The sequence below is a fragment of the Crocodylus siamensis genome, chromosome 13 (assembly GCF_052110815.1).
Source record: "Crocodylus siamensis isolate JL-2025a chromosome 13, ASM5211081v1, whole genome shotgun sequence".
Classification (NCBI taxonomy): domain Eukaryota; kingdom Metazoa; phylum Chordata; order Crocodylia; family Crocodylidae; genus Crocodylus; species Crocodylus siamensis.
Window position 1 is genome coordinate 30123085 of NC_143407.1, and position 20531 is coordinate 30143615.

Genomic DNA, 20531 nt, shown 5'->3' on the forward strand with positions numbered 1-20531 from the left:
GAACATTGTACCTGATTCCAGGAGCAGTTTACGTCGCTTTGAATTCCGGTAACTATGATCTTCTGAGGTCCCTTCCAGCCTTACAATGTATGAAACTATCTTATATTCACTTATCAACATCTAATTTATAACCTCATCTATCAATCTAAATTTGACTTCACACAGTCATTTAATATAATGGCACTTTAGTGACAATATCTCAGTTGTCTGTCAGGTATATAGAGTCATGAGGAATGGAACAAAAAATTATAACTAATCAATGTGATCTATTATACAGCATCCTATAAACTGTGATCGTACCTGAGAAATACTGTCTATTGAACAGAACCAAATTATTTTTGGTATTAAAAATAATACTCAGAGGCCTCATTGTACCAGACGCTGTGCAAGCACATAGCGAGAAGCATTCCTTAGCCTAAGTTTATGTTGAAATAGGCCCACCTCATCCTTGAATGGGGATGCCTTGTCCTAAGGGGGTGATGTTTTCAAAAATTCACTCAGGCACCAAAAACTGCATGTAGGCACATAGTGGTGTTTTCAAAGGCAATCTAAGCAGAACCTTTTCCTAACTTCTTTGAGGCTCTGAATTACCTAACCTGTTTCTGAAAATCCCACCAGGCACTTACCTACCTGCTTCTGTGAACCTTTGAAAAATCTTACCCATAAGTCACTTGTGAAAATGGAACTTAGGCTTTTGACTCAGTAAAGCACTTTTGAAAACTTTACCCGTAGGCTCCTTTTGAAAAATTTCAGCCTTACTGAATAAGCAGCTCTTAATATTTTAAATTTATATTCATTTTGAAAATATCCATAAAATGAGTTTAGGCCAGCGCCTGTACCAGACATTAATCTAGTGCCTCACTAAGTTATAATTGCAAGCTGAAATGGAGCCAAAGGATTACTTATTGCTACATCTCACTGAGTTATGTTCATTTGAACATGCATCATTTGAATCTTTGCGTGAACATGAAATGACTATTAATAACAGCATTGTTAACAAGCATTGGGATGTCTTTGGAAATAGTTATCAGTTACAAATTAAACTTTCCATGCACAGCGTTCGATTTCGTTTTTCTTCTCCTAGTAAACTTATGGGCTCTTTATTTCTTTGTGGATCCCTTCCAAGATGCAATGAAATACTCAGTGATTATAATGCCTGCTGAAGTTTCAGCTTCACCTAGCGACTTCCTTCCAATAAAATATCTCATCACCTTAAAGCAGAGGTGTTATTTGCATATACCTCCTCAGCTTTATCTGATAGCATGTGAGCTTGCTCATGTATTCAGCTGATGTGTCCCCTACACAGCTGTTTAGGCTTTTGAATAGCTCCTAGAAAAATTGTCGGTCAATGTAGAAGAGTATGCTATTAACCTTAGATAGATGCTCATAAGGCCTCCACTACCATGGCATCAGAGTGCCTCATAATCCATAATGCATTTTTCTTTGCAATACCCCTCATCTGGTTTATGGATGGTGAACTGAATCATGCATGATCAAATGACATGCTCAGCATCACACAGGAAGTCTGTAGCAAACCAGGGCATAACTGGAGGTCTGCCCAGTGCCAAGTCAGCACCTAAACATTGCACCATCCTTGATCCACTTTTCAGTCGGGTCTTGATGATACCAGTAGTGATCAGAAATAACTGTCCTGGAAGCAATGGAGCTAGACCAGCATCTCCTTGTTGTGAGTGAAAGGAGACTCAGATCTTTCCTTTGTGGGTGTTGTCAACTTTTCTGGGTACATTATTAGATCAGTCATTAGTTTGGGTCAACCTTAAGTGTAAGGAATGCCCATGCTTTTGTTTCGTGGTAGCCTGGGGTGTACTGTGAGAATCTCAAGTCCATAGTCATGCAGGCTGCTGCATTTCAATTGATTCAAAATCCATTTATGGCCTTATTGTCTTCACAGCCCAAACCAGTGGGTTGTGAAGCTTTGTGGGGGGGGAAAGCCCCCCAGCAGTATTGCAAACTGCTTCTCTGTGTTCCTGATAATTCTCACCACTCTGTTTTGATTGATCTGTCACGCATCATTAACGCAAACTTTTTTTGTTTCAGGTTCCAAAAATGCACCCAGTGGGTGTTGCTGCTAGGCACTTTTCCCACCAAAAAAAAAAATATTTTCCTGTGGTATCATTTTCCTTTTGATGCCATTAATCAACAAAATGAAGAGCATGTTTGTATGTGGTGTCTATTTTTATTCAGAATCCCTTTTCTCTATGCCTTTATTGCTTTATTGTGGTGATAAAGGAGAACACAGCCCTCCCCTGGACAGCCAAGATCTAGTGGGGCTGTACCTGGTTGTGAATCCTGGCAAGGGGGAGCTAGGGTCGTTGGTACCAAAGATCCTTGCACTGCTGCTGATAGTGCCTTATCTTAATCTGTGCCAACTTTGTGGGGTTGTAGTGGCACCCTGTGTCATTTAGTTTTACATGGTTAAGGAAAAGAAGTGCTTGTCTATGCATACTGAAAGTCCAAGTGTATATGTGTAGCACTGTAGTAGACATGCACAACAAGAATTTTGCCCTTGCTGCAAATGACTACAGCATGCTCAACGTGTAAGGCAAGAGGGTGATTTCCATGTACCATATTATGACTGTTCCCTTCTTTAGTCTACAGTGACCTGGTGACAACCACTCAAGTCCATGTGATTATTACTCATAGTACAGCTTTTGAGCAGGGCTCCTCTATCACTTGCAGACTGCTCAGAACATACCTGATCAAACCTTGCTCTTTCCCTGTAAGCATTTAACACTATTTCTTTAATGTGGCTGGCATTATGTCTCTGGCCTTGTTCTGGAGAAGCATTGGCAGTATTAGCACCTGATTCAGAGCCTGCAGAATTCAGAGGGGGCCTTTGTTGCTTCTTATGGAGAAATTTCAGAGGCATTTAGACTTTTAAAGACCAAGATTGGCCCTGAGTGGGATTGTCAAGAGGGTCTATGGTGGTTAGGCAACTAGCTCCAATGCAAATGGATGAGACGTAGGTTCCCAACTTGCTTCGGTGCACTTGAAAACCCCACTTTGATGGATAACTGCCTTAGCCCCAGTGAGCCCTTGTGCGAGAGATTTTGTTCATGGATGGTTTATATACGATCTGGGCACGATCTGCTCCAAGGAAATTGTCCTGAGTTGTCCAGGCTGTAGTTCGGGCCTTCCTCATGCTGAGCTGCACTCTCACTCAAGTTTCTCCAATGAGTTCACTGGGATAGCTCATGGTTTTTATTCCTTAACATGATCAGACCCATAGCAAAATGGGTTTAGTTTAGTTTATATTGATGCGGATGGTAGCCTTTAAGGATCAAAAACATTAATGCATTAATGTTCTCCTTTCAGCCTGCTGTCATGTGAATTTTCAGTAACACTTATACTACCCACCCAGCCAAGTCACTTCCAGGATTTTCTCTTGGCTTACATGGTACTTATGTAACACTTGAAGGGAATGCCAGGGTTACACTTACTTGTGACATGTCCCTTTAAAGATTGAAGAGCTTGTGGGAGATGGAGGAGGACAGACCTGCACACCATACGTGTGATTCGCTGCAGCAGTGTTTGCTGTACCCTGGAAAGTCTCAACCCCAGTAGGCAGACTTGTGTGATGCTACGTATACTGGTGTTTGGGGTTCTTAATTCAATACAACTCCAGTTTTAATACTATCCCTGGTCTGGGAGAGAGAACCCATTTTAAGAATTGTCAACTCCACTTGTTCAAAGAAAAAAGGAAAAATGAATCTGATCAGTGATATCTAACTCGCCAGAAAAGCATTCAGGGAAAAGTGCACCAGCAGCAAGGTAGAGAGAGAGAGAGAGAGAGTGTGTGTGTGTGTGTGTGTGTGTATATGAGAGAGAGAAAGATAGGCATGCAGTGCTTTCCATACCACTAGGAACATTCAGTAATGAGCTGCTTGTGAGCATCTTTTCATTTATGGTCAAATATTTAATTGCAATTGGCCTTGTCTTTCATCAGAGAGGTTTCCATTAAATTCAATTATTCTGTTTCTGGAAGAAGGGGAAAATCGATGAGTGAGGATGTAAGAATGATAAATGTCATGGCTCGTACACTTGCTTAGAAACTGGCTTGCAAATACTCCAGCAGTACAAAAGCACGCTTTCTGTAAGCAGTTGGACTACTTTTACAAGTTGAGAAACATGTCACTCTTTGCCTAAAACCAGGTCTTTCATGAGGGTGCGATAGACGGATACAACAGCAAAGTTGGGACAAGTCCCTTACCTTTGTTTTCAGCTTTGTGTTTCATCACCTCAGATCCTGTTGCTTGCATGGGTTCTTGCTCATTCATGAACCTGTGAAACCAGCGTCGTCTCAACTGCCTCAGTTCTGAGTTTCGAGACATGAGCCACCGTGGCCCATACCTCTGGTCTGAAGAAGAGTCGTGGAGCACATTCACACCTACCAGAAACTTAGGACTCAAGTGAGGGTTTTGCAGTGCTCTGGTGGTGTCTAGGATTCCAACTCCTATCATAACGTCTGAAAGTGGGACAGCCTGGCTATTTGAGGTCCCCCGGGCTCCCTGCTGAATAACCAAGCGGGACCGCTGTAACAGGAGAAGGCTGCCAGCCATTAGATACGCGGCTGTGAGAAAGAAGAGCAGAAACTGGGTCCGCCGAAGAAACTTCTGTAGTCTGAAAAAAGCTTTGGCCATGCCCTTGCTGAAGCTAGGCACTTCACGCCTTCAGAACGGCCCTTGAATCACCATTGGAATGTGGGTTAGTCCCTCCCATAAGTTCATCCCACCACTTTAACGTGCAAAAATACTCTTTTGGCATCAACAGCGGCAAGACTGGCATGATGCTTATATCCGGAGAACTGGAGGGTTTCTGGGCAGCTGATGGAGTTCAGAAGAACTTTGGAAGAGCTCCATTATGGTAGTCTTTCGCACCTCGTAACATCAGACTCCAGGAAGAGAGGAAACCTGTATTGTGAAGAAACACGCACACATGTGCACACACACAGAGTTGGTTCAGATCCAAATAGACACATGCATACACACACAGTTGGTTCCGATTCAAATGCACATGCGCACACAGATCAGATCCAAACAGTAAACACTTGTCAACATGCTGAGCTCCTTTCCCTCTCTTTTCTTTATGCTGAGCTGCTTTGCCTCTCTCTTCTTTATGCTAAGCATTTCTCCCATCTGTTGTTTATAATTACACACTTTAAAGACAATAATCCTATAAGGATGATTGATTAAACAGAAGCTAGTTTCAGATCTTCAGTTTTGCTTTTTTTCCTTCCTTTTTAACTTGAAACACACAAGAAACACCTTCATGATTAGGATATTCTCCCTGGGCTGTTTGGAAGAGCAAGTTCTTTATTTTCCTTTTGTAAATAGCTGACATTTTCGTTCTTTGTTACAGACAGGAACAGGCAGAGACATTATAGGCATCTTTATAGGACGGTATTATCGGATACTTTCTTTTTTAGTGGAACAGTAGCTAAGCTACAAATCTAGATCAGAAGGAAACAGCAGTGTGGGTGTATGGGGAAAAATGAAATGGCATCAGCTCTCAAAGGATAAGAGAATAATTATTAATCTCTAAGAAGCACAATAAAATGAGGCTTTATATTAGAAAGGCTCTCTCTGGTTCCCGTATATATTTGTATGCGTTTTTGTATGTATTGAGCTATTTGCCAAACTTTCAAACAAAGTAAGGATCTCACTAATTTAAGGTTGTGTATGCTTTTGTGCTGTTTTCTGTGGATGAGCGTGGGTGTATATAAGTGCATAGATTTAAATTAGTGGAATCTTATATTTTCTTTTTTAGAACCAGCTTTTAGAGTTTGCCAGAAGTCTCTAGACAGCTTCTGGGTTTTGCCAGGGCTGTTAGTTATGCTGATGTACACAGTGATGGGACTGTCCAAGCAAGAAAAAGCTCTTTTATGCTCTAGGTAACCTTTAACCTCCTGTAACAAATAAAAGCTGGCATCTTGCCAGACGTTTCCTGGGCTTCTGGTCAATCATTCCTCTGTGCAACTAGGAAAGCACTGAGAAAAAAAGCAGTGTGTCCCTGAAAAGAAAATATTATGGCTCTTGTTTAACTTGCGTTTGGGGGTGCACCCTTAGAAACCTGGCAAAGGAAACACACTGCCCGCAAGTATCCTTTCCTTCTCTTCCATCCCTAATTTAAATACTAGAGGTATAAGTAAACACGCTCAGCTAAAACAAAAAAAAGGTCATTACATAAGATTCCTCTCGTTCCCTGTAATGTTTCCATTTTCTTATCCTCTCATCTCTGTGCTGTTTAATGACTCATCTAACAAAAGCCAGCCATTTCAAAATAAATCAAACTCCAAAGAAACCATAGTGCAGCTGAACTGACCAGCTCTTCTCTTTATCCAGCGTGTGGCCCCTGCACTCCCACCCCTCCTCTCAACCTTTTGCTCTCCAGCAGGTTGGCCCAAGAAGACGGGTCAATGCATTCCAGCTTTGGAAATCAAGCTGCCTCTGCTTGTCCTGATTTAGAAAGCTCTTTGGTCAGAATCAGTACGTCCAATTCCTAATACCAGGGGGCCGAGTAACGTGGAAATGTGGACAGAATTTGCTCCGTTCAGATCCACCATTCAATTTCCTTCCAATATCAAGCTTAAGCATGCCTTATTATCTTTCCACCTCTAAGTGTAAAACTTTGCATCTCTCATCCAGAATTCAGCTGACAAACTTTTAAGAGATCCAACCGATTTGATGGGCTCAAAGATGCAGCATGCTTTAATAAACTGTTTATGGCCAGCTCCTCAGCTGATGAATCTCAGCGTGGCTCCATTGAAGTGAAAGGAGCTACTCTTTGTGCCAGCTGAAGAACTGATCCTTAATACTGAAATTATTTAGAAACTTTGATCAATGCTGTGAGTGCTCAGAAACGACAGTAATGGGGGTCATAAGTACCTAGATAGATGAAGGGAAAATTATCTATAATTAAATATTACAAATTGCTAGTTACAGTTGCGGTGAAGGAGCACTGTAAATCACCCAACAGCCATTTGATTCATTACTTCTGCATGCTATTCAAACGCTTGGAGCTTCTGTGGTGTTTCCTAAAGAGTTGGTGTAATTAAAAAAAAGAAAAATAAAAAGTGGGTGCATATCATAGCTATTTAAGGGAAATTGTGACAAACGTCGAACCGTATTACGTTCAAGATAAAGTCAATGCGGATATTAGTCGGGTAAGGCACACCCTTGTGGCCAGTTCCTGAACACACAAGCACTCATCGTACCATTTGTTATTCATAGCAAAGACTTCATTAGCTGCGCTTATTAATGTGCTTTTGCATTCATTGCTATAGAACCTCATTGTTAAAGCAATGATTGTTGCCATCATATTAGTCAAATGTTTTGAGATCTTTTCTTTTTCTCCCTCACAATGATATGTGCTTAGATAGACTTAATGTATTTGCAATTATTAATCTTTAATTCAAGGTTTCATTGCTAATTTGATTATTCAGGAAGAAACCTGGTTGCAAGGTGATGAAATGCTGAAAAGCCAAAGCAGAGTGAGAGAACCTGCATAAAATGCACTGCAGAGGATACAACATGAAACGGATATCTCTGATGAGCAAAAAAAAACGTTGCTAGTTGACACTAGCTCATTCCTCCCTAGTACCTTTCATTGATACAGCCTCATGGGCAGCTTGGGGCACAGAGAAGGTTTACCAACATCTCCAATCAGAGCAGAACCAGCAGTAGACACCAGATCTCTTATTTTCCTACCTGCTGTCCTAGCTATACATGTGTGTTATTTGCTGTTCTGTTTAGAGGCAATACACCCCAAACCATATCTAACCCTATAAACATTTTCCAAGATGGGACTTACAGGGAGATCCCAACTCGTACTCACTCGTGTTGAGGGGAACTGTGCTAAGGCTGGAGGAGTTGGTTCAGGGGCTGAACTGATGATAGATATCAACTCGTTTTTCAGTTCAGCCCCTGAATGAATATGAACATGTGTATGTTTTGGGTTGACTAGAATGTCTTGCCGAACCCGGAAATTAAATGTTTATGCTTAAAAACGGTTGGGTCTATTTTAAAACGAAACCTCATTTTGAAACAAAAATCACCAGGTGTCAGTTTTGAAAAGGAAATGGTTCACATTTCCTCGTATCCTTCCTTCTTTCAGCCAAAACAGTTTGTCAGATTTACATTCAACTGATGAAAAAAGGTTGGTATCCCCCAAAATCAATTGTTCAGTGAATTTGCTATTTGCCAAAAACCTTTCACCCTGCTCAAGTGCTAAATAACAATGGGCCTTGTTGCACAGTAATGTTGGGTGGCTCCTGGAGCTCTAACCCCCATGTTGTTTGCACACTTACACCTTAAAGTGGTTTTAAGCCAGGGGTGAGCAATGATTTTGGGCGGAGGGCCACTTACTGAGTTTTGGCAAACCATTGAGGGCTGCATAACAAGCATCCAAGGGCAGATAAATATTTATTTTCGAAATTTTTAGGGACCCCATGGGCCAAATAGAATGACTTGGCGGGCTGTATTTGGCCCATGGGCTGCATATTGCCTGCCCCTGTTAAGCACTCGTTATGCAGCTTAAAGTTATGCCACGCCAGGACAGGATCATCTCTGATCTGCATAACCCAGCTCCTGTTTCATTAGGGTGTGGCCAGTCCCCACAGATGTGCTGCCCAAGCTAAAGTCCTCCAGTATCCCAGGATCTCTCAGGTCGCCACCCATAGAGCAGGGATAGAAGCCTGTCCTGGCTCACCCGCCCCGCAGTGTTAACTTGCAACTACGGCTCCTAGTCCTGCCCCTGCTCACCAGGCTTCTAGTGGGAAATCATAGCTGTACAGGTGGGGGACAGTCAGAGAAGGTTTCTAGACTCAGGGTGCGACTGCTCTAAACTCTAAGCTGTCACTAACACTGATCAACATTTGTGCAGCTCGCAGCATAAGGTGTAACAAGGCCCAGTGAATCTGAAAAGAGATGCCGAGGGGAAGTCACGGTTAACAACATATTGCTTAAAATGTCTTACACCTGTCCAACAAAGTAACTGTGTGCACCTGCATTTCTTTGTGTTTGCTGATCACAGGGAAGGTTTATTTCTGGAAGAATACACCATTTCAGCCTTCTCCCTGCAGCTGTGTAACAGAGGCATACTATTAAAGCAATGTACTATAAGCTAAATTACAGTTCTGAGAGAACCACTGGACAACTGGGGAGACTGGGGAAGCAGCTGCAGAAGCTGAGTGCTAATGGAAAGAGGTGTTGCACTTAAACACAGTGCAGCTTGCCTGATTCAGCTCTCACTTAAACCATTTTAGGTTGGTATTTTTCCATTGACTCTACTGAAGTTAGCCCACATTTTTGTCAAGGTAAAAAACAAACTAACAAAACAAACCATTGAAAGCAGACTCATTTCCTACGAGCGTAGGGGCAGAGAAGGTTGTTCATTCAATAGCAATACTCACTATATCTTTGCAGAAAGTGTATGTTTGGCCCCTTGTGTCTGGGGGGCAAGAGTCGGACCAGAGTTCAAACTCCAGCCTGCTTGGAGACAGCGCTGCCAGTTGCAGAAGGATGCCTAGCTCTTCCACTCCAGAAGCAAAAGCAGCCACATCGTGGCTTCTGCCTCTGTCAGGGCACTGTTGGGTCAGGTCTGTTTCCTTATTTCAACAGTCACATAGGACATCTTGATTTTTTTTTTTTTTTTTTTTTGTCTTGTATTTGTCACTTGTTTGTTCGGAGTGCAAAGAAGGTGGAAGACCTGCAAACTATGTAGAAGGACAAGTTCCACTTCAGAGGAGATGAGCATGGCTCCAATTGAGTTGAATCGCAAGAATTTCATGAACGTTGAACCCCCAGACCAGATTTGGGGCTACCTGCGGGGGTGGGGCAAGGAGGAACCCACGTGGTTAAACCCCTCCTTGGGCACTGGTGCCAGTATTCGTGTCTTCCTCATGAATCTTGGGATATTCTAAGGTTTTCACAAAGCATCAAATTAATTCAAGTGATTACGAGGGAATCCTAGCTTTTGTTTCTTAAACAAAGCAAATTCTAAGCTTTTGTCCTAATAAAGAAAAACTTGCAAATGCAAAACAAGTGTAACCTAAATACTAAACAGTCAACAATACCACGTAGGTAAACAACATGGATTCCCAAGATGATATTATGCTTTTCTTTTTCCCTAATGACTAGGTAAGGCTTGATTCACAAGTTTTTGAATGTCTGAGGATGGCCGTGCTGCTCGTGTCCAGTCAACTGTTAATACAACTGTATCTTTTCCATATTAGAGTGAGAAACATGTGCATGCAAAAGCAGTACAACAATAAGTCGTCATTCCCTGTAAGTTAATTCAACATACTGTTTTCCTGGTTGGATTAACAGAAAATAGGAAAGTCATAGTCTTAGCTTCCTTTCTGTCTAATTACTTTAAAAGTTTAAAATGCCACAGGTGAGTCTTTAGTTAGTGAAAGGTGCATAAATTATCTTAGTTGTTCTTGGTGTAGTTGCCATGAAACTATATTGTAGTCAAATGGCAAAAATATTCCACCTCAGCACTTCTTGCAAATGTAGAGCTAAGAAATATTACATGTTCCTTTTAGCAAGGAAACGACGGAGTGCCGCTGACATATAAAAATGTCATTTGATTATTCCATAAAGTTAATATTGTCATATTGCCAGAGTAAGTGTAAAAGAACTGAAGTACATCATTCTTGTTCATTAGCTTTAAAAAGTAAAGAATAAGAAGGACACGAAGTGATAGCTGCTAATAGGAAACATATAATTTATCTTTGTCACGGAGTTCACTTTAAAACTAATGAAATTAAACTGGGAGGGGGAGGGGGGGAGTCAAAATGGAAGGGAAACTCATTCCTCAATAGAACTAGACCATTTTGTCCCCCTATCCCCATTCTCAGAGGGATGATCCTTTCAGTGATGTTTTTAATGCCAGCTAATTGGAACATTCCTAAATAGAGTATCAGTCGCAATGCCAGTCAAAAAAAGCAGATTGTTCGGATGTGTAACATGGTGTAGAATACGATCTTGAAAATAGACGGTATTACGCACCTGTGGGATGGCCTCACCTGGAAGACTGGGATCAATTCTGGTCGCTTTATCTCAAAAAAAGATATAGTAAAAATGGAAAGGGTTTTACGCTGGGCAATGAAAATGAGCAGAGCCATAGAGAGCTTTCCAGATGAAGCAAGACTGAAAGGATTAGGAATGTTCCGATAAGAGCCAAAGCAAATAAGGGTGGATGTGACAAAGGCATAAAAATGATGAATGGCATATAGGAGATCAATCAGGTGCTCTTATTTCTCATAATGCAAGAAGAAGGGGACAGTCCATGACATTGAAAGACAATAGCTTTTGCAGGAGGAGATGCCTGTTTACATACTGCATAACTAAGCAGTAACTTCTTGCTGTAAGACATCACTGAAGGCAGGATTTTGATATAGTTCGAAAAAGCAATTAAAAACATTTATAGACCGTGAGAACATCCACTGTTACATTACTCACAGTATATGAAAGGATATAAGTTGATGTAATTCAGGACATAACTGTGCACCCAATTTAGTCAATAAGAAAGAAGAGGAGGTTTTCCCAATGCGTGATTTGATTCCTAATCTTCCACTGTTACAGTATTTTGAGTACTGTCCTCTCTCTTTCTGTGAAGTGTCTGATCCTGGCCACTGTCAGCGATGTGATATTGGACTTATGGGCCTTAGATCTGAGCCAGAGTAGCGGGTTGCTCATGTTCCTACATATGGAAAGCGCTGTCCAAATTACTGCAGCCATAATAGATACACCTTCATGTGTTCAGAAATATGATTAGACTTGGACAACCATGCAAGTGTTTGAGCCCCTGTGGCATCTATAGCCCCATATCATAGCCCACACCTGCAAGCCTTTGTCAGGATATTAATTCTAGTAATTGGGGGTTTCTGATGAGATGTCCAGTACTTACAGCTTCTCGCCATGACTGGAAATGTCATGCGGGACACCTTACAACACCATATTTAGGCCCTGTCGATGCGCCAGAAGTTAGAACATGCAACTTGAGTAACGTTTTAGAACCTTGGCATATATTTGGTCCTGTGTGGTTCCTACGCTAGGCAATGCCATGATTATTTCTGCAATTACTGAAACAGCCACCTCTGGAAAAGATTACTCATAATCTGGCACCAGCATTAACACACCAAGTATCTTAGGTTAGTGTTGAGTCCAGACCACTCCACTCTACCATCCTGGGATGGCACAAGAGGGCTGTGGGGTGTTGGGGAAGGAAAGGATTAGATTATTGTCCTATTTTTGTTTAATAATAGAGCCTATGGGCCCCAAAGAGTAAGGTGGTCCACATAATGTAATAAAATGACTCCAGAGAGTTCAGTCATCAACCCCCTAGCCTCAGTAGCACTGTTCTATACTTATTATCGAAACCCAAATACCAAATGGGCGCTTGTTACTGTTGTTACATACTAGTTGCGGGAAATGGCGAATGAAGCAGTTCCAACCTTCCTGTTCCTGCAGCTCACCTCACCCCACACCTACCTCCTGGTCCATCATGGACTAGCCATTAGGTCTTGTCCTCTGCAGAGTCATCAGAAACCCTGCATCCTTCCCTATGACTGGATGCTTTCCAGAGCCATGTTGGAAAGGGACAAATTTGGTCTATAGGACTGCACTGCAAGGGTCTCATACCAGATTTAACTCTTTCAGGTTACGGAGATGGACTGCGTCACTCTGTCACGGTTATTACCCTGCAAGTTTCTTTTCTCTAAAGGTCTCGTCTGCGCTGCTACTCTTGTCCGCTTCAAGACTTTGCTCTGTAGCTGTGGTGTCTGAAATATTGCTGAGCTGTGCAAAGTGTGGAGCAATGTGAGAGTTGGTTGCACGTCTACCTCCAAATTGCTCAACACTTAGTATCTTGCACTGCCCTGTCAGGGCTAACAATCAGACTGGCAGCATTTACAGCATTAAGTACTGCTGATTTTCTTTTAGCACTTGTTGTCCTTTCATCATATATATAATACCAAATTTATGGCCACACTGTAAAGAAGTTGCTACAAGGGAAAGCAGGTCGATAATATGCTTCCAAAATGACCTCAGCTGACAGTTGCTAGCCACTTTTTTTTATTGACCACAAAACAAGAAATCGCATTAGGCAGCTGTGTTAGTACCTTTAAAAAAAGAAGAAAAAAAGAAAGAAAGATATTATTATTGTACTCTTTCAGCCAAATAGTAACCACAATAACCTTAGGGGAGTTCTATTAATTTTCCCTAGGCACTGGAAAAGACAACCTAAAGCAGTAATAGTAGTCAGGTGACTGACAGGTGAATTTTGTACTCCGTTCAGGGCTGTCGCTAAAAATGTTGCACAGCACCGAAACTTAGGTCAATAATGCAATGTAGGCTGCAGTTTGTCTGTAGTAGATCTTGTCTAAAGAAAAGGAGGATTTTGCAAATGCTGGGCTTTTGGCACAGCAGTAAGGTTATATTTTGTACCAGAACCTGAACGGAATGGGACTGACTCTTGAACAACATTATTTTTAGCAAAATGCATCTCTCTTGTACACTTCTCCTCTACTTTGTCAGCTCTGTTTGAGGACAAATGTAGTCAGCTTGGAAATGATTTCAAGACCTAACAAAAATAGCTTTTGGCTTCCCGCCTGTCTCTCTAATATAGATAGTCATTTTCCTGAAGCTGTACTGGGGAGAAAAGCCAGGATGAATGTAACAATGTATAGACGCACATACACTGTAGCAGACCAAAAAACCCCCAAACTATTGAGAATGGGAAGAATTGCTCTGTTCATTTCAGCTCAGTTCCTCAAATGAAGCTTTAATGTGTGGCTGGTTTTGAGCTTAAAACTTGAAACAATTGAGTAACTCTTTGAAACATCTGCTGTTGCCAGTGCTGCTAATTGAAAGAGCAAGCTCACCCCACAATAGTTTCTGCTATATGTTTGGCTTTTTCTTTGGGGTTTTGAGAAATCAGAGGGAGGAGAGCATCAAGTCCACATCGCCAAGCATCCATTCTCCCCCTCTGCACTCACGTGCTCCTTGAGATCTGAAGAATCAGAAAGAACTTCCTCATTATCCCACCTTCCAAATCAAAGGGAAAAAGAAACTAGTTGTTACCTAAGATTAGAAAGAAACAGAAAAAAGTACTGTTCTTGGAGGCTTTCAGAGAAAGTTGAACAATTGTAAATGCCAAAAACACTGCTCAGAAGAAAAATCCTGCTATTTGAAGGTGTGAGCCAGAATCTGTTGGGGTCAAGATAGGCTGCCGTTAGTTTTTTCTGTATCAGGTCCATAGACCCTATTCCGAGCCTTAGTTGTCTTCAGAAGTTGCATTGTGGTAGTTGTAAATGGAATAAAATTGTCTGGTCTCTTGCTGAACTGCTTTCCTATTCCCTTTTATCAAAAATGCATGTTTTCCAAGGAGAATTATTAAAATAGCTCATTTGCTTTAAACAACCCAAGGAACTACTTTTCTGTGAGAGAGGTTTGTAAGATATAAGCTGATAATTGACTTTTCCAGCAGTTGCAATATTATGCTGAAATATGACTCATCTAGAATTGGCTTTTAAAAAGTGTTTGGGTTCATACTGTATAAATATACTGTATAAACCCACTGTATTTGGGTTTATACTGTGGAAATGAGCTGCTCTAACAGTAATGACCATATCTTGAAGCAGAATTGTGTGTGCGTGTCCAAAGTGCTTCAGCAAAAAGACCTGTTTTCAGAGCACCCTAGCCTGTCTCAGTGCCACTTAGCTTAGTGGCTTTATTCATTGTTTTGTATAGCAGAAAACCAAAGTTATTGCTACTTTGGGATCAAACCAGGATTTTAACTTAAAAAAGCTTGGCTAATAGTGAGCTGGTCCTACCACACACTCTCATTCCCTCCTAGTTTCCCAGTCCACTGGAAGACTTGTCCAGTACCCCATTTCTAAACCTTTTCTATAGTGGGGGTTTTCATTGCTTTTAAAGAAAGGAGTACTGTTCCCCCTTCTAAAATTCCCCATGGTTATGAGTGACATAACATAATGTTGCTATTAAATAATCCTAGAAATCATTATATATTAACTTTTCCAACCCCTTTTCCAGAGAAATTGAGTGCATTATCTAAGTCATTCTAAATGAGAGACTAATAAAACTGAGAGATGATCCATGCATTTTTCTTGCCAGGTTTTGGCCAGCAAATTATTATTATTGCATAACAGGCTTTCACTTTTCAGAAGAAGCCTCTCCATTTGATGTTAAATCATAAAGTTCCACTGAGCTACCCTGAATTTATTGTAGCTTCACATCTGGGCCTCTCCCTTTAACTTTTAGAGGTGCTGCACACCCATCCCTCCAGTTAGTTGTGGGAACCTAGAGGCAAATGCATCAATATGGAATCAGATGACTTTCCCCCTTGTTTTAACTGTAGCTGTTTCTTCCTACCCCCCCCATAAAAGAAATCTACCCAAGTCATCAGTGAAGTCTTAGTCCCCCAGGTGGCATATCCATGCTGACACTTTCAGAGGTGACAAAAGCACATGCCTGTCTTGTGAGTGGTGGCTCTCAGCTGAAATCTATGGTTGTGGTGTTACTTTAAGTACAACATTGAGTCCATCAGCAAGCTGGGAAAGAGGCAGAAGCTGCCAACATTCCCTGTGTTTTCGGGCTGCACATATTGAGTTTATCTCTTTCTCATATTATTGTTGACTAGAACATGCTATAAAATGAAATCCGACTGCAACTTATCTTTCAGCATTGGCATTGTGTTAAAGCTCTTAAACAATCATGAGCTGTGACCTAAGTAAAGCAGTAAACAAAAATTATGCAGAGATGAGAGGCAATCAGGCAGTAAAAATGTACAGAGTTCATAAGCTACATAACATACCTCTGTCTGTACTTGCTATACTGAATGGGAGTTGCCCATAGAGTGTACAATAAAAGCGGTGTCATAAGGTATGAAATTAATTTACCTAAGTAAATGGTGATATCCCAAAACAGAGAAGAGATTCAACCCAAGTGGGTTGTAAAGTCAGTTTTTAACTGAGGAGATATGATCGTAACAGCTTTCTAATTGGTTGCTCCATTTACCCAAGGTTAGTTTATCATCAGAAGTAAAGGTAGGTCTAGAAAATAACAGCATGACCCCCTCACTACCCTGGTTGCAGGAATGGCAGGGAATTGTGTTGAAGGTAGGGATAAGTTTAAAAAACGGTTAGTGTGACACAGGATACTGGCTTGGAAAGTGTTAGAATGACAGGTTAGTAATATAAAATGTGCCAGAGTGATATGCTGTATTTTTGTGAACCCAACACTCAACACTTTTTTTTCTAGGTCAGTGATAAAAATCATGCAATTATCAGGTAGATTGAATCCACACCAGTGTGGAATAAACAAGATATCCTTATGTGCATGCACTCTAGGGAGAGAGGAGTATACTCTGAAGGCACATAATGTGTGTCATCTATCAGAGATCTTTAAAAAGAAAAGAAAAAATCGGGAGAGATATCTCCAAAAAAAACCCCAACCCCATTCTTCTAGAGTTTGGAAAGTATTTTAGTACAAAGTAAACCACATTGATAGGATATGCATCTCCTTGAGGTTCAAAACTCAAGTGAACACACACAAAATGACATTTTATGTGCAGTTTTTGAAAACCAATATGGTTCTACTGCTACAGGCTGAAGTTTTCTAAGAGACCGTTGTAGAAAATGCACTGTATTTAGAGCTGGATCATCCCACGACAGCTAAACACAAGCTAAATGTGCAATAATATACACTAACATCAAAACAACATAGATGCATAACACAAATGATATAAAAAATTGCAAGTCCTTTCTGGCAAAGCCCTAAATACCTAATTAACTGTAACGGCTGCCCACTGGAAATTATTAGATTATATTTTACGATACAGTGGGGCAGGTGAAACTGCTTAAGGAAACACTGCTTTAACAGCCTGCTTTGCTGTGAGATCCAACACAAGCACACACATACATACTATTCATTCCTACTTTTTAAGTATAATCTCTCTAAGCAGCTTGGGGAAGGGCTTCCTGGCAGCAACCTGCAGTCTTCGCGAGCAACACAGCTGAGCCCCGCATACTTGAGATGGGATTGATCATTTTAATAAATCACACGGCCGTTTCGGTCTGTGTTGCATGTTAATGCCCCGGCATCTGCAAAAAGTTGTCTAGTTATCCCTTGCATAATAGCAAGCAGGCGAATAGCTTGCAGAGGGAGGTAATGCAACTGTGCAAGAAATAGTAGGAGGAGGTTGGGGGGGAAAAAAAAATCCCTCACCTTTCTTTTTTGGTCAAGGAACTCCTCTTCTAGTGAGGCAAAGTCCTAGACAATCCAGTGAAATATTATAAAAAGCTGTAATGCATATTTGAAAAGCTGATAAATCCTGCTCTCCTTGCCATTCCTCACTAATCCTTCTTCTGTCTCCCAGATTTCAGTGCACAGAGCTGTAATCCTCCGGAGTACCCCCTCAGTGCTTTGCCTGTATCTAAGCTCTGCACTTCAATACCTCCAGCTGTTTATATCAGTAACTAACCAAGCAGCAAGATATCATATCCACTCTGCACATGCTCACTGCTCACCAGCCGTTGCTGCTGCCAAGCCAGGACATCTCCAGGGTCCTAGTGACTCACTAGGCCAGTGTTCAGGGAGCCAGGGGTTGAAATATATCAGGGACATTTATATTTGATGGGGAGGCTGAAAGGAGGGAGAGATCTCCTTCCCTTCTCCGTGCAAACTGACGGGAAACAAAGACGCACGCTGTGTGTTGCACCGTGTCCGAACCAGAGGCTGCAATCTGTGTGCTTGCTTTTAATAACACTTGCCCTTTTTTCTGTGTAGACCCCCACCCCCTCTCTTCATAGATAGGCTTTGCAGCTTACAGGCTTGGACAGACCCATCTAAGGAAGCCAAACAAATCTAATCAGCGGGTGCACAGATGATCTGTGCCATCCTCTGAGTGAATGCTGTAATATAATTTATTTTTATTTTTTTTTTTATGCCTCTTTCCCACTAGGGGCAGATCTGGTTTTGGAGCTGCTACTTCCTAGCCACACTCCCAACAGGTGAGCGGAGGATTCCACGGAAGCCGTTCACACGTGGGCAGGGAGATTTCAGGCAGCAAATTGATATTCCAGGTGCAGGTGGAGGGAAATAAATAATTTATAAATGTGAGAGGTGAAAGATGGTTCACTCCCTGTCCTTAGGACCGACTGATCAGCAGTATCATCTTCATGGGGTATTTGGAGTTCGGGGTCCTGCTTGTTATATGGGTTAGTTGTTTTTTTTAAGCACGTGTTCTTTTTTTTTTTTTTTTTTAAATGAGATTTGGAATTGAGATCAGGACTCAGATGTTTCATCTGGATTTGAACTTCTCCATAATGGTTAAGTGTTTTGGATTAGACTGTTAGAGGCTTCAGGCCTGCAAGCCAAAATCAGATGCAGCTGCAGATGCCACCCCTTGCCCTCCGAGTTTGGGTATTCAGATTTGTCATGCTTAATCTCAGCCATCTCTTGCTACAAAAGAACAGTGCCACATTTTATTTTAAACCAATAGTCCTCAACCTTTTGAGACTGAAGGCACCCCTTGTTAGACTCAAAGTACCTCTCAGAAAATGCCAACTCTTGGCTTTCACTCTTATTTTTCCATGGACAGAAAAAACCCCCCCCCCAAAGCAATTCTTCTCTTGCAGAAAACTCAGAAAGGCTAAAACAGGTCAGAATGTTTTGGAAATTATAGATTCCTATTTGAAATCTCTACATTTATCCTGTGAATTAAAGGTGGTTAGGTGTTTGCACACCTAACAGTACTAATATTGCTGTGGCACCTTGGGCCACATGTAGACGAAACGAGGGGCATACGGGCGCGACACTTTAAAGCCGGTTAAATGCTTTTGCACCACTTTAATGGTGTTGGTGTTTACATGCCTCAGCGGTGTATTGCGCATTAATTCCAGCTGCTGTAGCAACATTGGCAGCATAAAGCGCCTTAAATGACTTGGTGCAGCAAACTAAAACTCCTCTGAGGAGTTTTAGTTTGCGCCCTACAGCTGCAAAATGAAGCCTCGGGCTCCTGGGCTCTGCAGGAAGCCCACTCAGGCAGCCTGGCAGCAGTCCGGGAAGGCAGGCTCTGCACAAGAAAAAAAATAAAAAGTGGTGAGCCTGACTTTTTTTTTTCCCCTTCTTTCTTTCCCCTGCCTGCCTGAGCTACGCAGGGGCCTGGTGCTTCCCTCTGTGGCTGCAGTGCCCCCCAGGACCAACTGAGCCAAGTGCCTGTGGGCGGGTGCTGCCTAGGGGGGACCACCGCTGCTGCAAAGGGAAACACTAGCCCCCCTTGCAGCCCAGGGACCACTCTGCCTGCCGGCAGCTCACCCTCCCCTCCCCACCGCTGGAGGAGCAGGTACATTTGGGTGTTTTTAAAAACCCACCGCATCAGTTTAGGGCCCCTCTTTCATCTACACACACCCTTGGTTGAGAATCACTGCTTTAAGCTAAGAGGAAACTCGGACCCTTCCCCCACCCCCCCAGCTTCTGCCTTGTGCCCAAATCTGCTGTCTTCTTCATATCAGTTAATACTTTACTCTGAATAGCCCTTTGTTTTCAGTACGACTGTGAACAGAAGCCTCTACAGGACCTCTTGACCCAGTACTGGCTCTGTGAAGTCGAGAGGCTCTGATTATCATGGTCTACCCGGGTGCTAACCTCTACCCAGTGCAGGAGCAGTTGAAATCCAGGGTTGGATTTCAGTCTGTTATAAGCATGGTGGCAAATTACAAGGAAGCACAGTCCTGGATTTAAAGGTGCCCAAAGTTTGGAGTTCTGGTTGGGCTCACTGGTTCCATGGTACATAATGGACAATGTTAAAGCTTAAGTAGTACATAGACCTTGTGTTTGCTCCCTGTTTGGTTCAGGGTGCCTCTTGCTTTGGTCTGTCCTCTGGGCAGCCAGGGCTGAGTTTGTAATTTGACTTTTGATTTACTTGGGGTTCTTTCAGATGAAAATGGGTTTTTCAAGCAAACAAATATAGGTATCTCTCTGGCTGCTGGAGCCAGGAAAACAATTTACAGAAACAACAAGGAAGAGGAAAAGAATCCTTTCTCTGCTAGTTATGATTTGTGGGACACATCTTCAGCCTTATTGAAGTCCTATCGCACTGGGCTCCTTATTTAGTTTTAAGGTACTTGGCTGGGTACTCGCCTCTTCCTTTCCTGGTGTACTAAGACGGGAAAGGTGAGGCTGGGGCCATTCGGTGCTGGGTAGCTTGGAGCAGTGGCTTTCAACCTATGCTCTGTGGACCCAAGGCAGTCCACAGACTAAGGGGTCTGGAAAAGGGGTGTGACTCTGCTCAACCAAAAGTATGTGAATACTAGGCCTGTGCCAAGTGGCTAGTATTCACTTCAGATTCATATTTGGCCAATTCAGGGGACAGTGATTTGATTCTGAATTGCGTGATTCAGCAATTCGGCAGTAGCCAAATCTCCGAATTGGATTTGGTCGAATCGATTTGGGACAGTGATTCGATTCGGTGATTCAAATCACTGT

At 42.1% G+C, this 20531-nt stretch overlaps 1 protein-coding gene across 2 annotated transcripts in view; it reads right to left on the bottom strand.

The window, feature by feature from the left end:
* The window catches only part of WSCD1 (WSC domain sialate O sulfotransferase 1), a 54116-nt gene extending 36624 nt beyond the window's left edge, over positions 1-17492 (bottom strand). The window contains exons 1-2 of one of the 2 annotated variants that reach the window (XM_090026153.1): positions 17271-17492; positions 4232-4931 (exon numbers count right to left, since the gene is read on the bottom strand). In XM_090026153.1, coding sequence (XP_089882279.1) covers positions 4232-4661 — 430 coding nt within the window. In that variant the 5' untranslated portion in view covers positions 4662-4931; positions 17271-17492. The remainder of the gene's footprint in view (positions 1-4231; positions 4932-17270) is intronic. The other variant, XM_090026154.1, reaches the window with a different exon arrangement.
* Positions 17493-20531: the final 3039 nt, after the last annotated feature.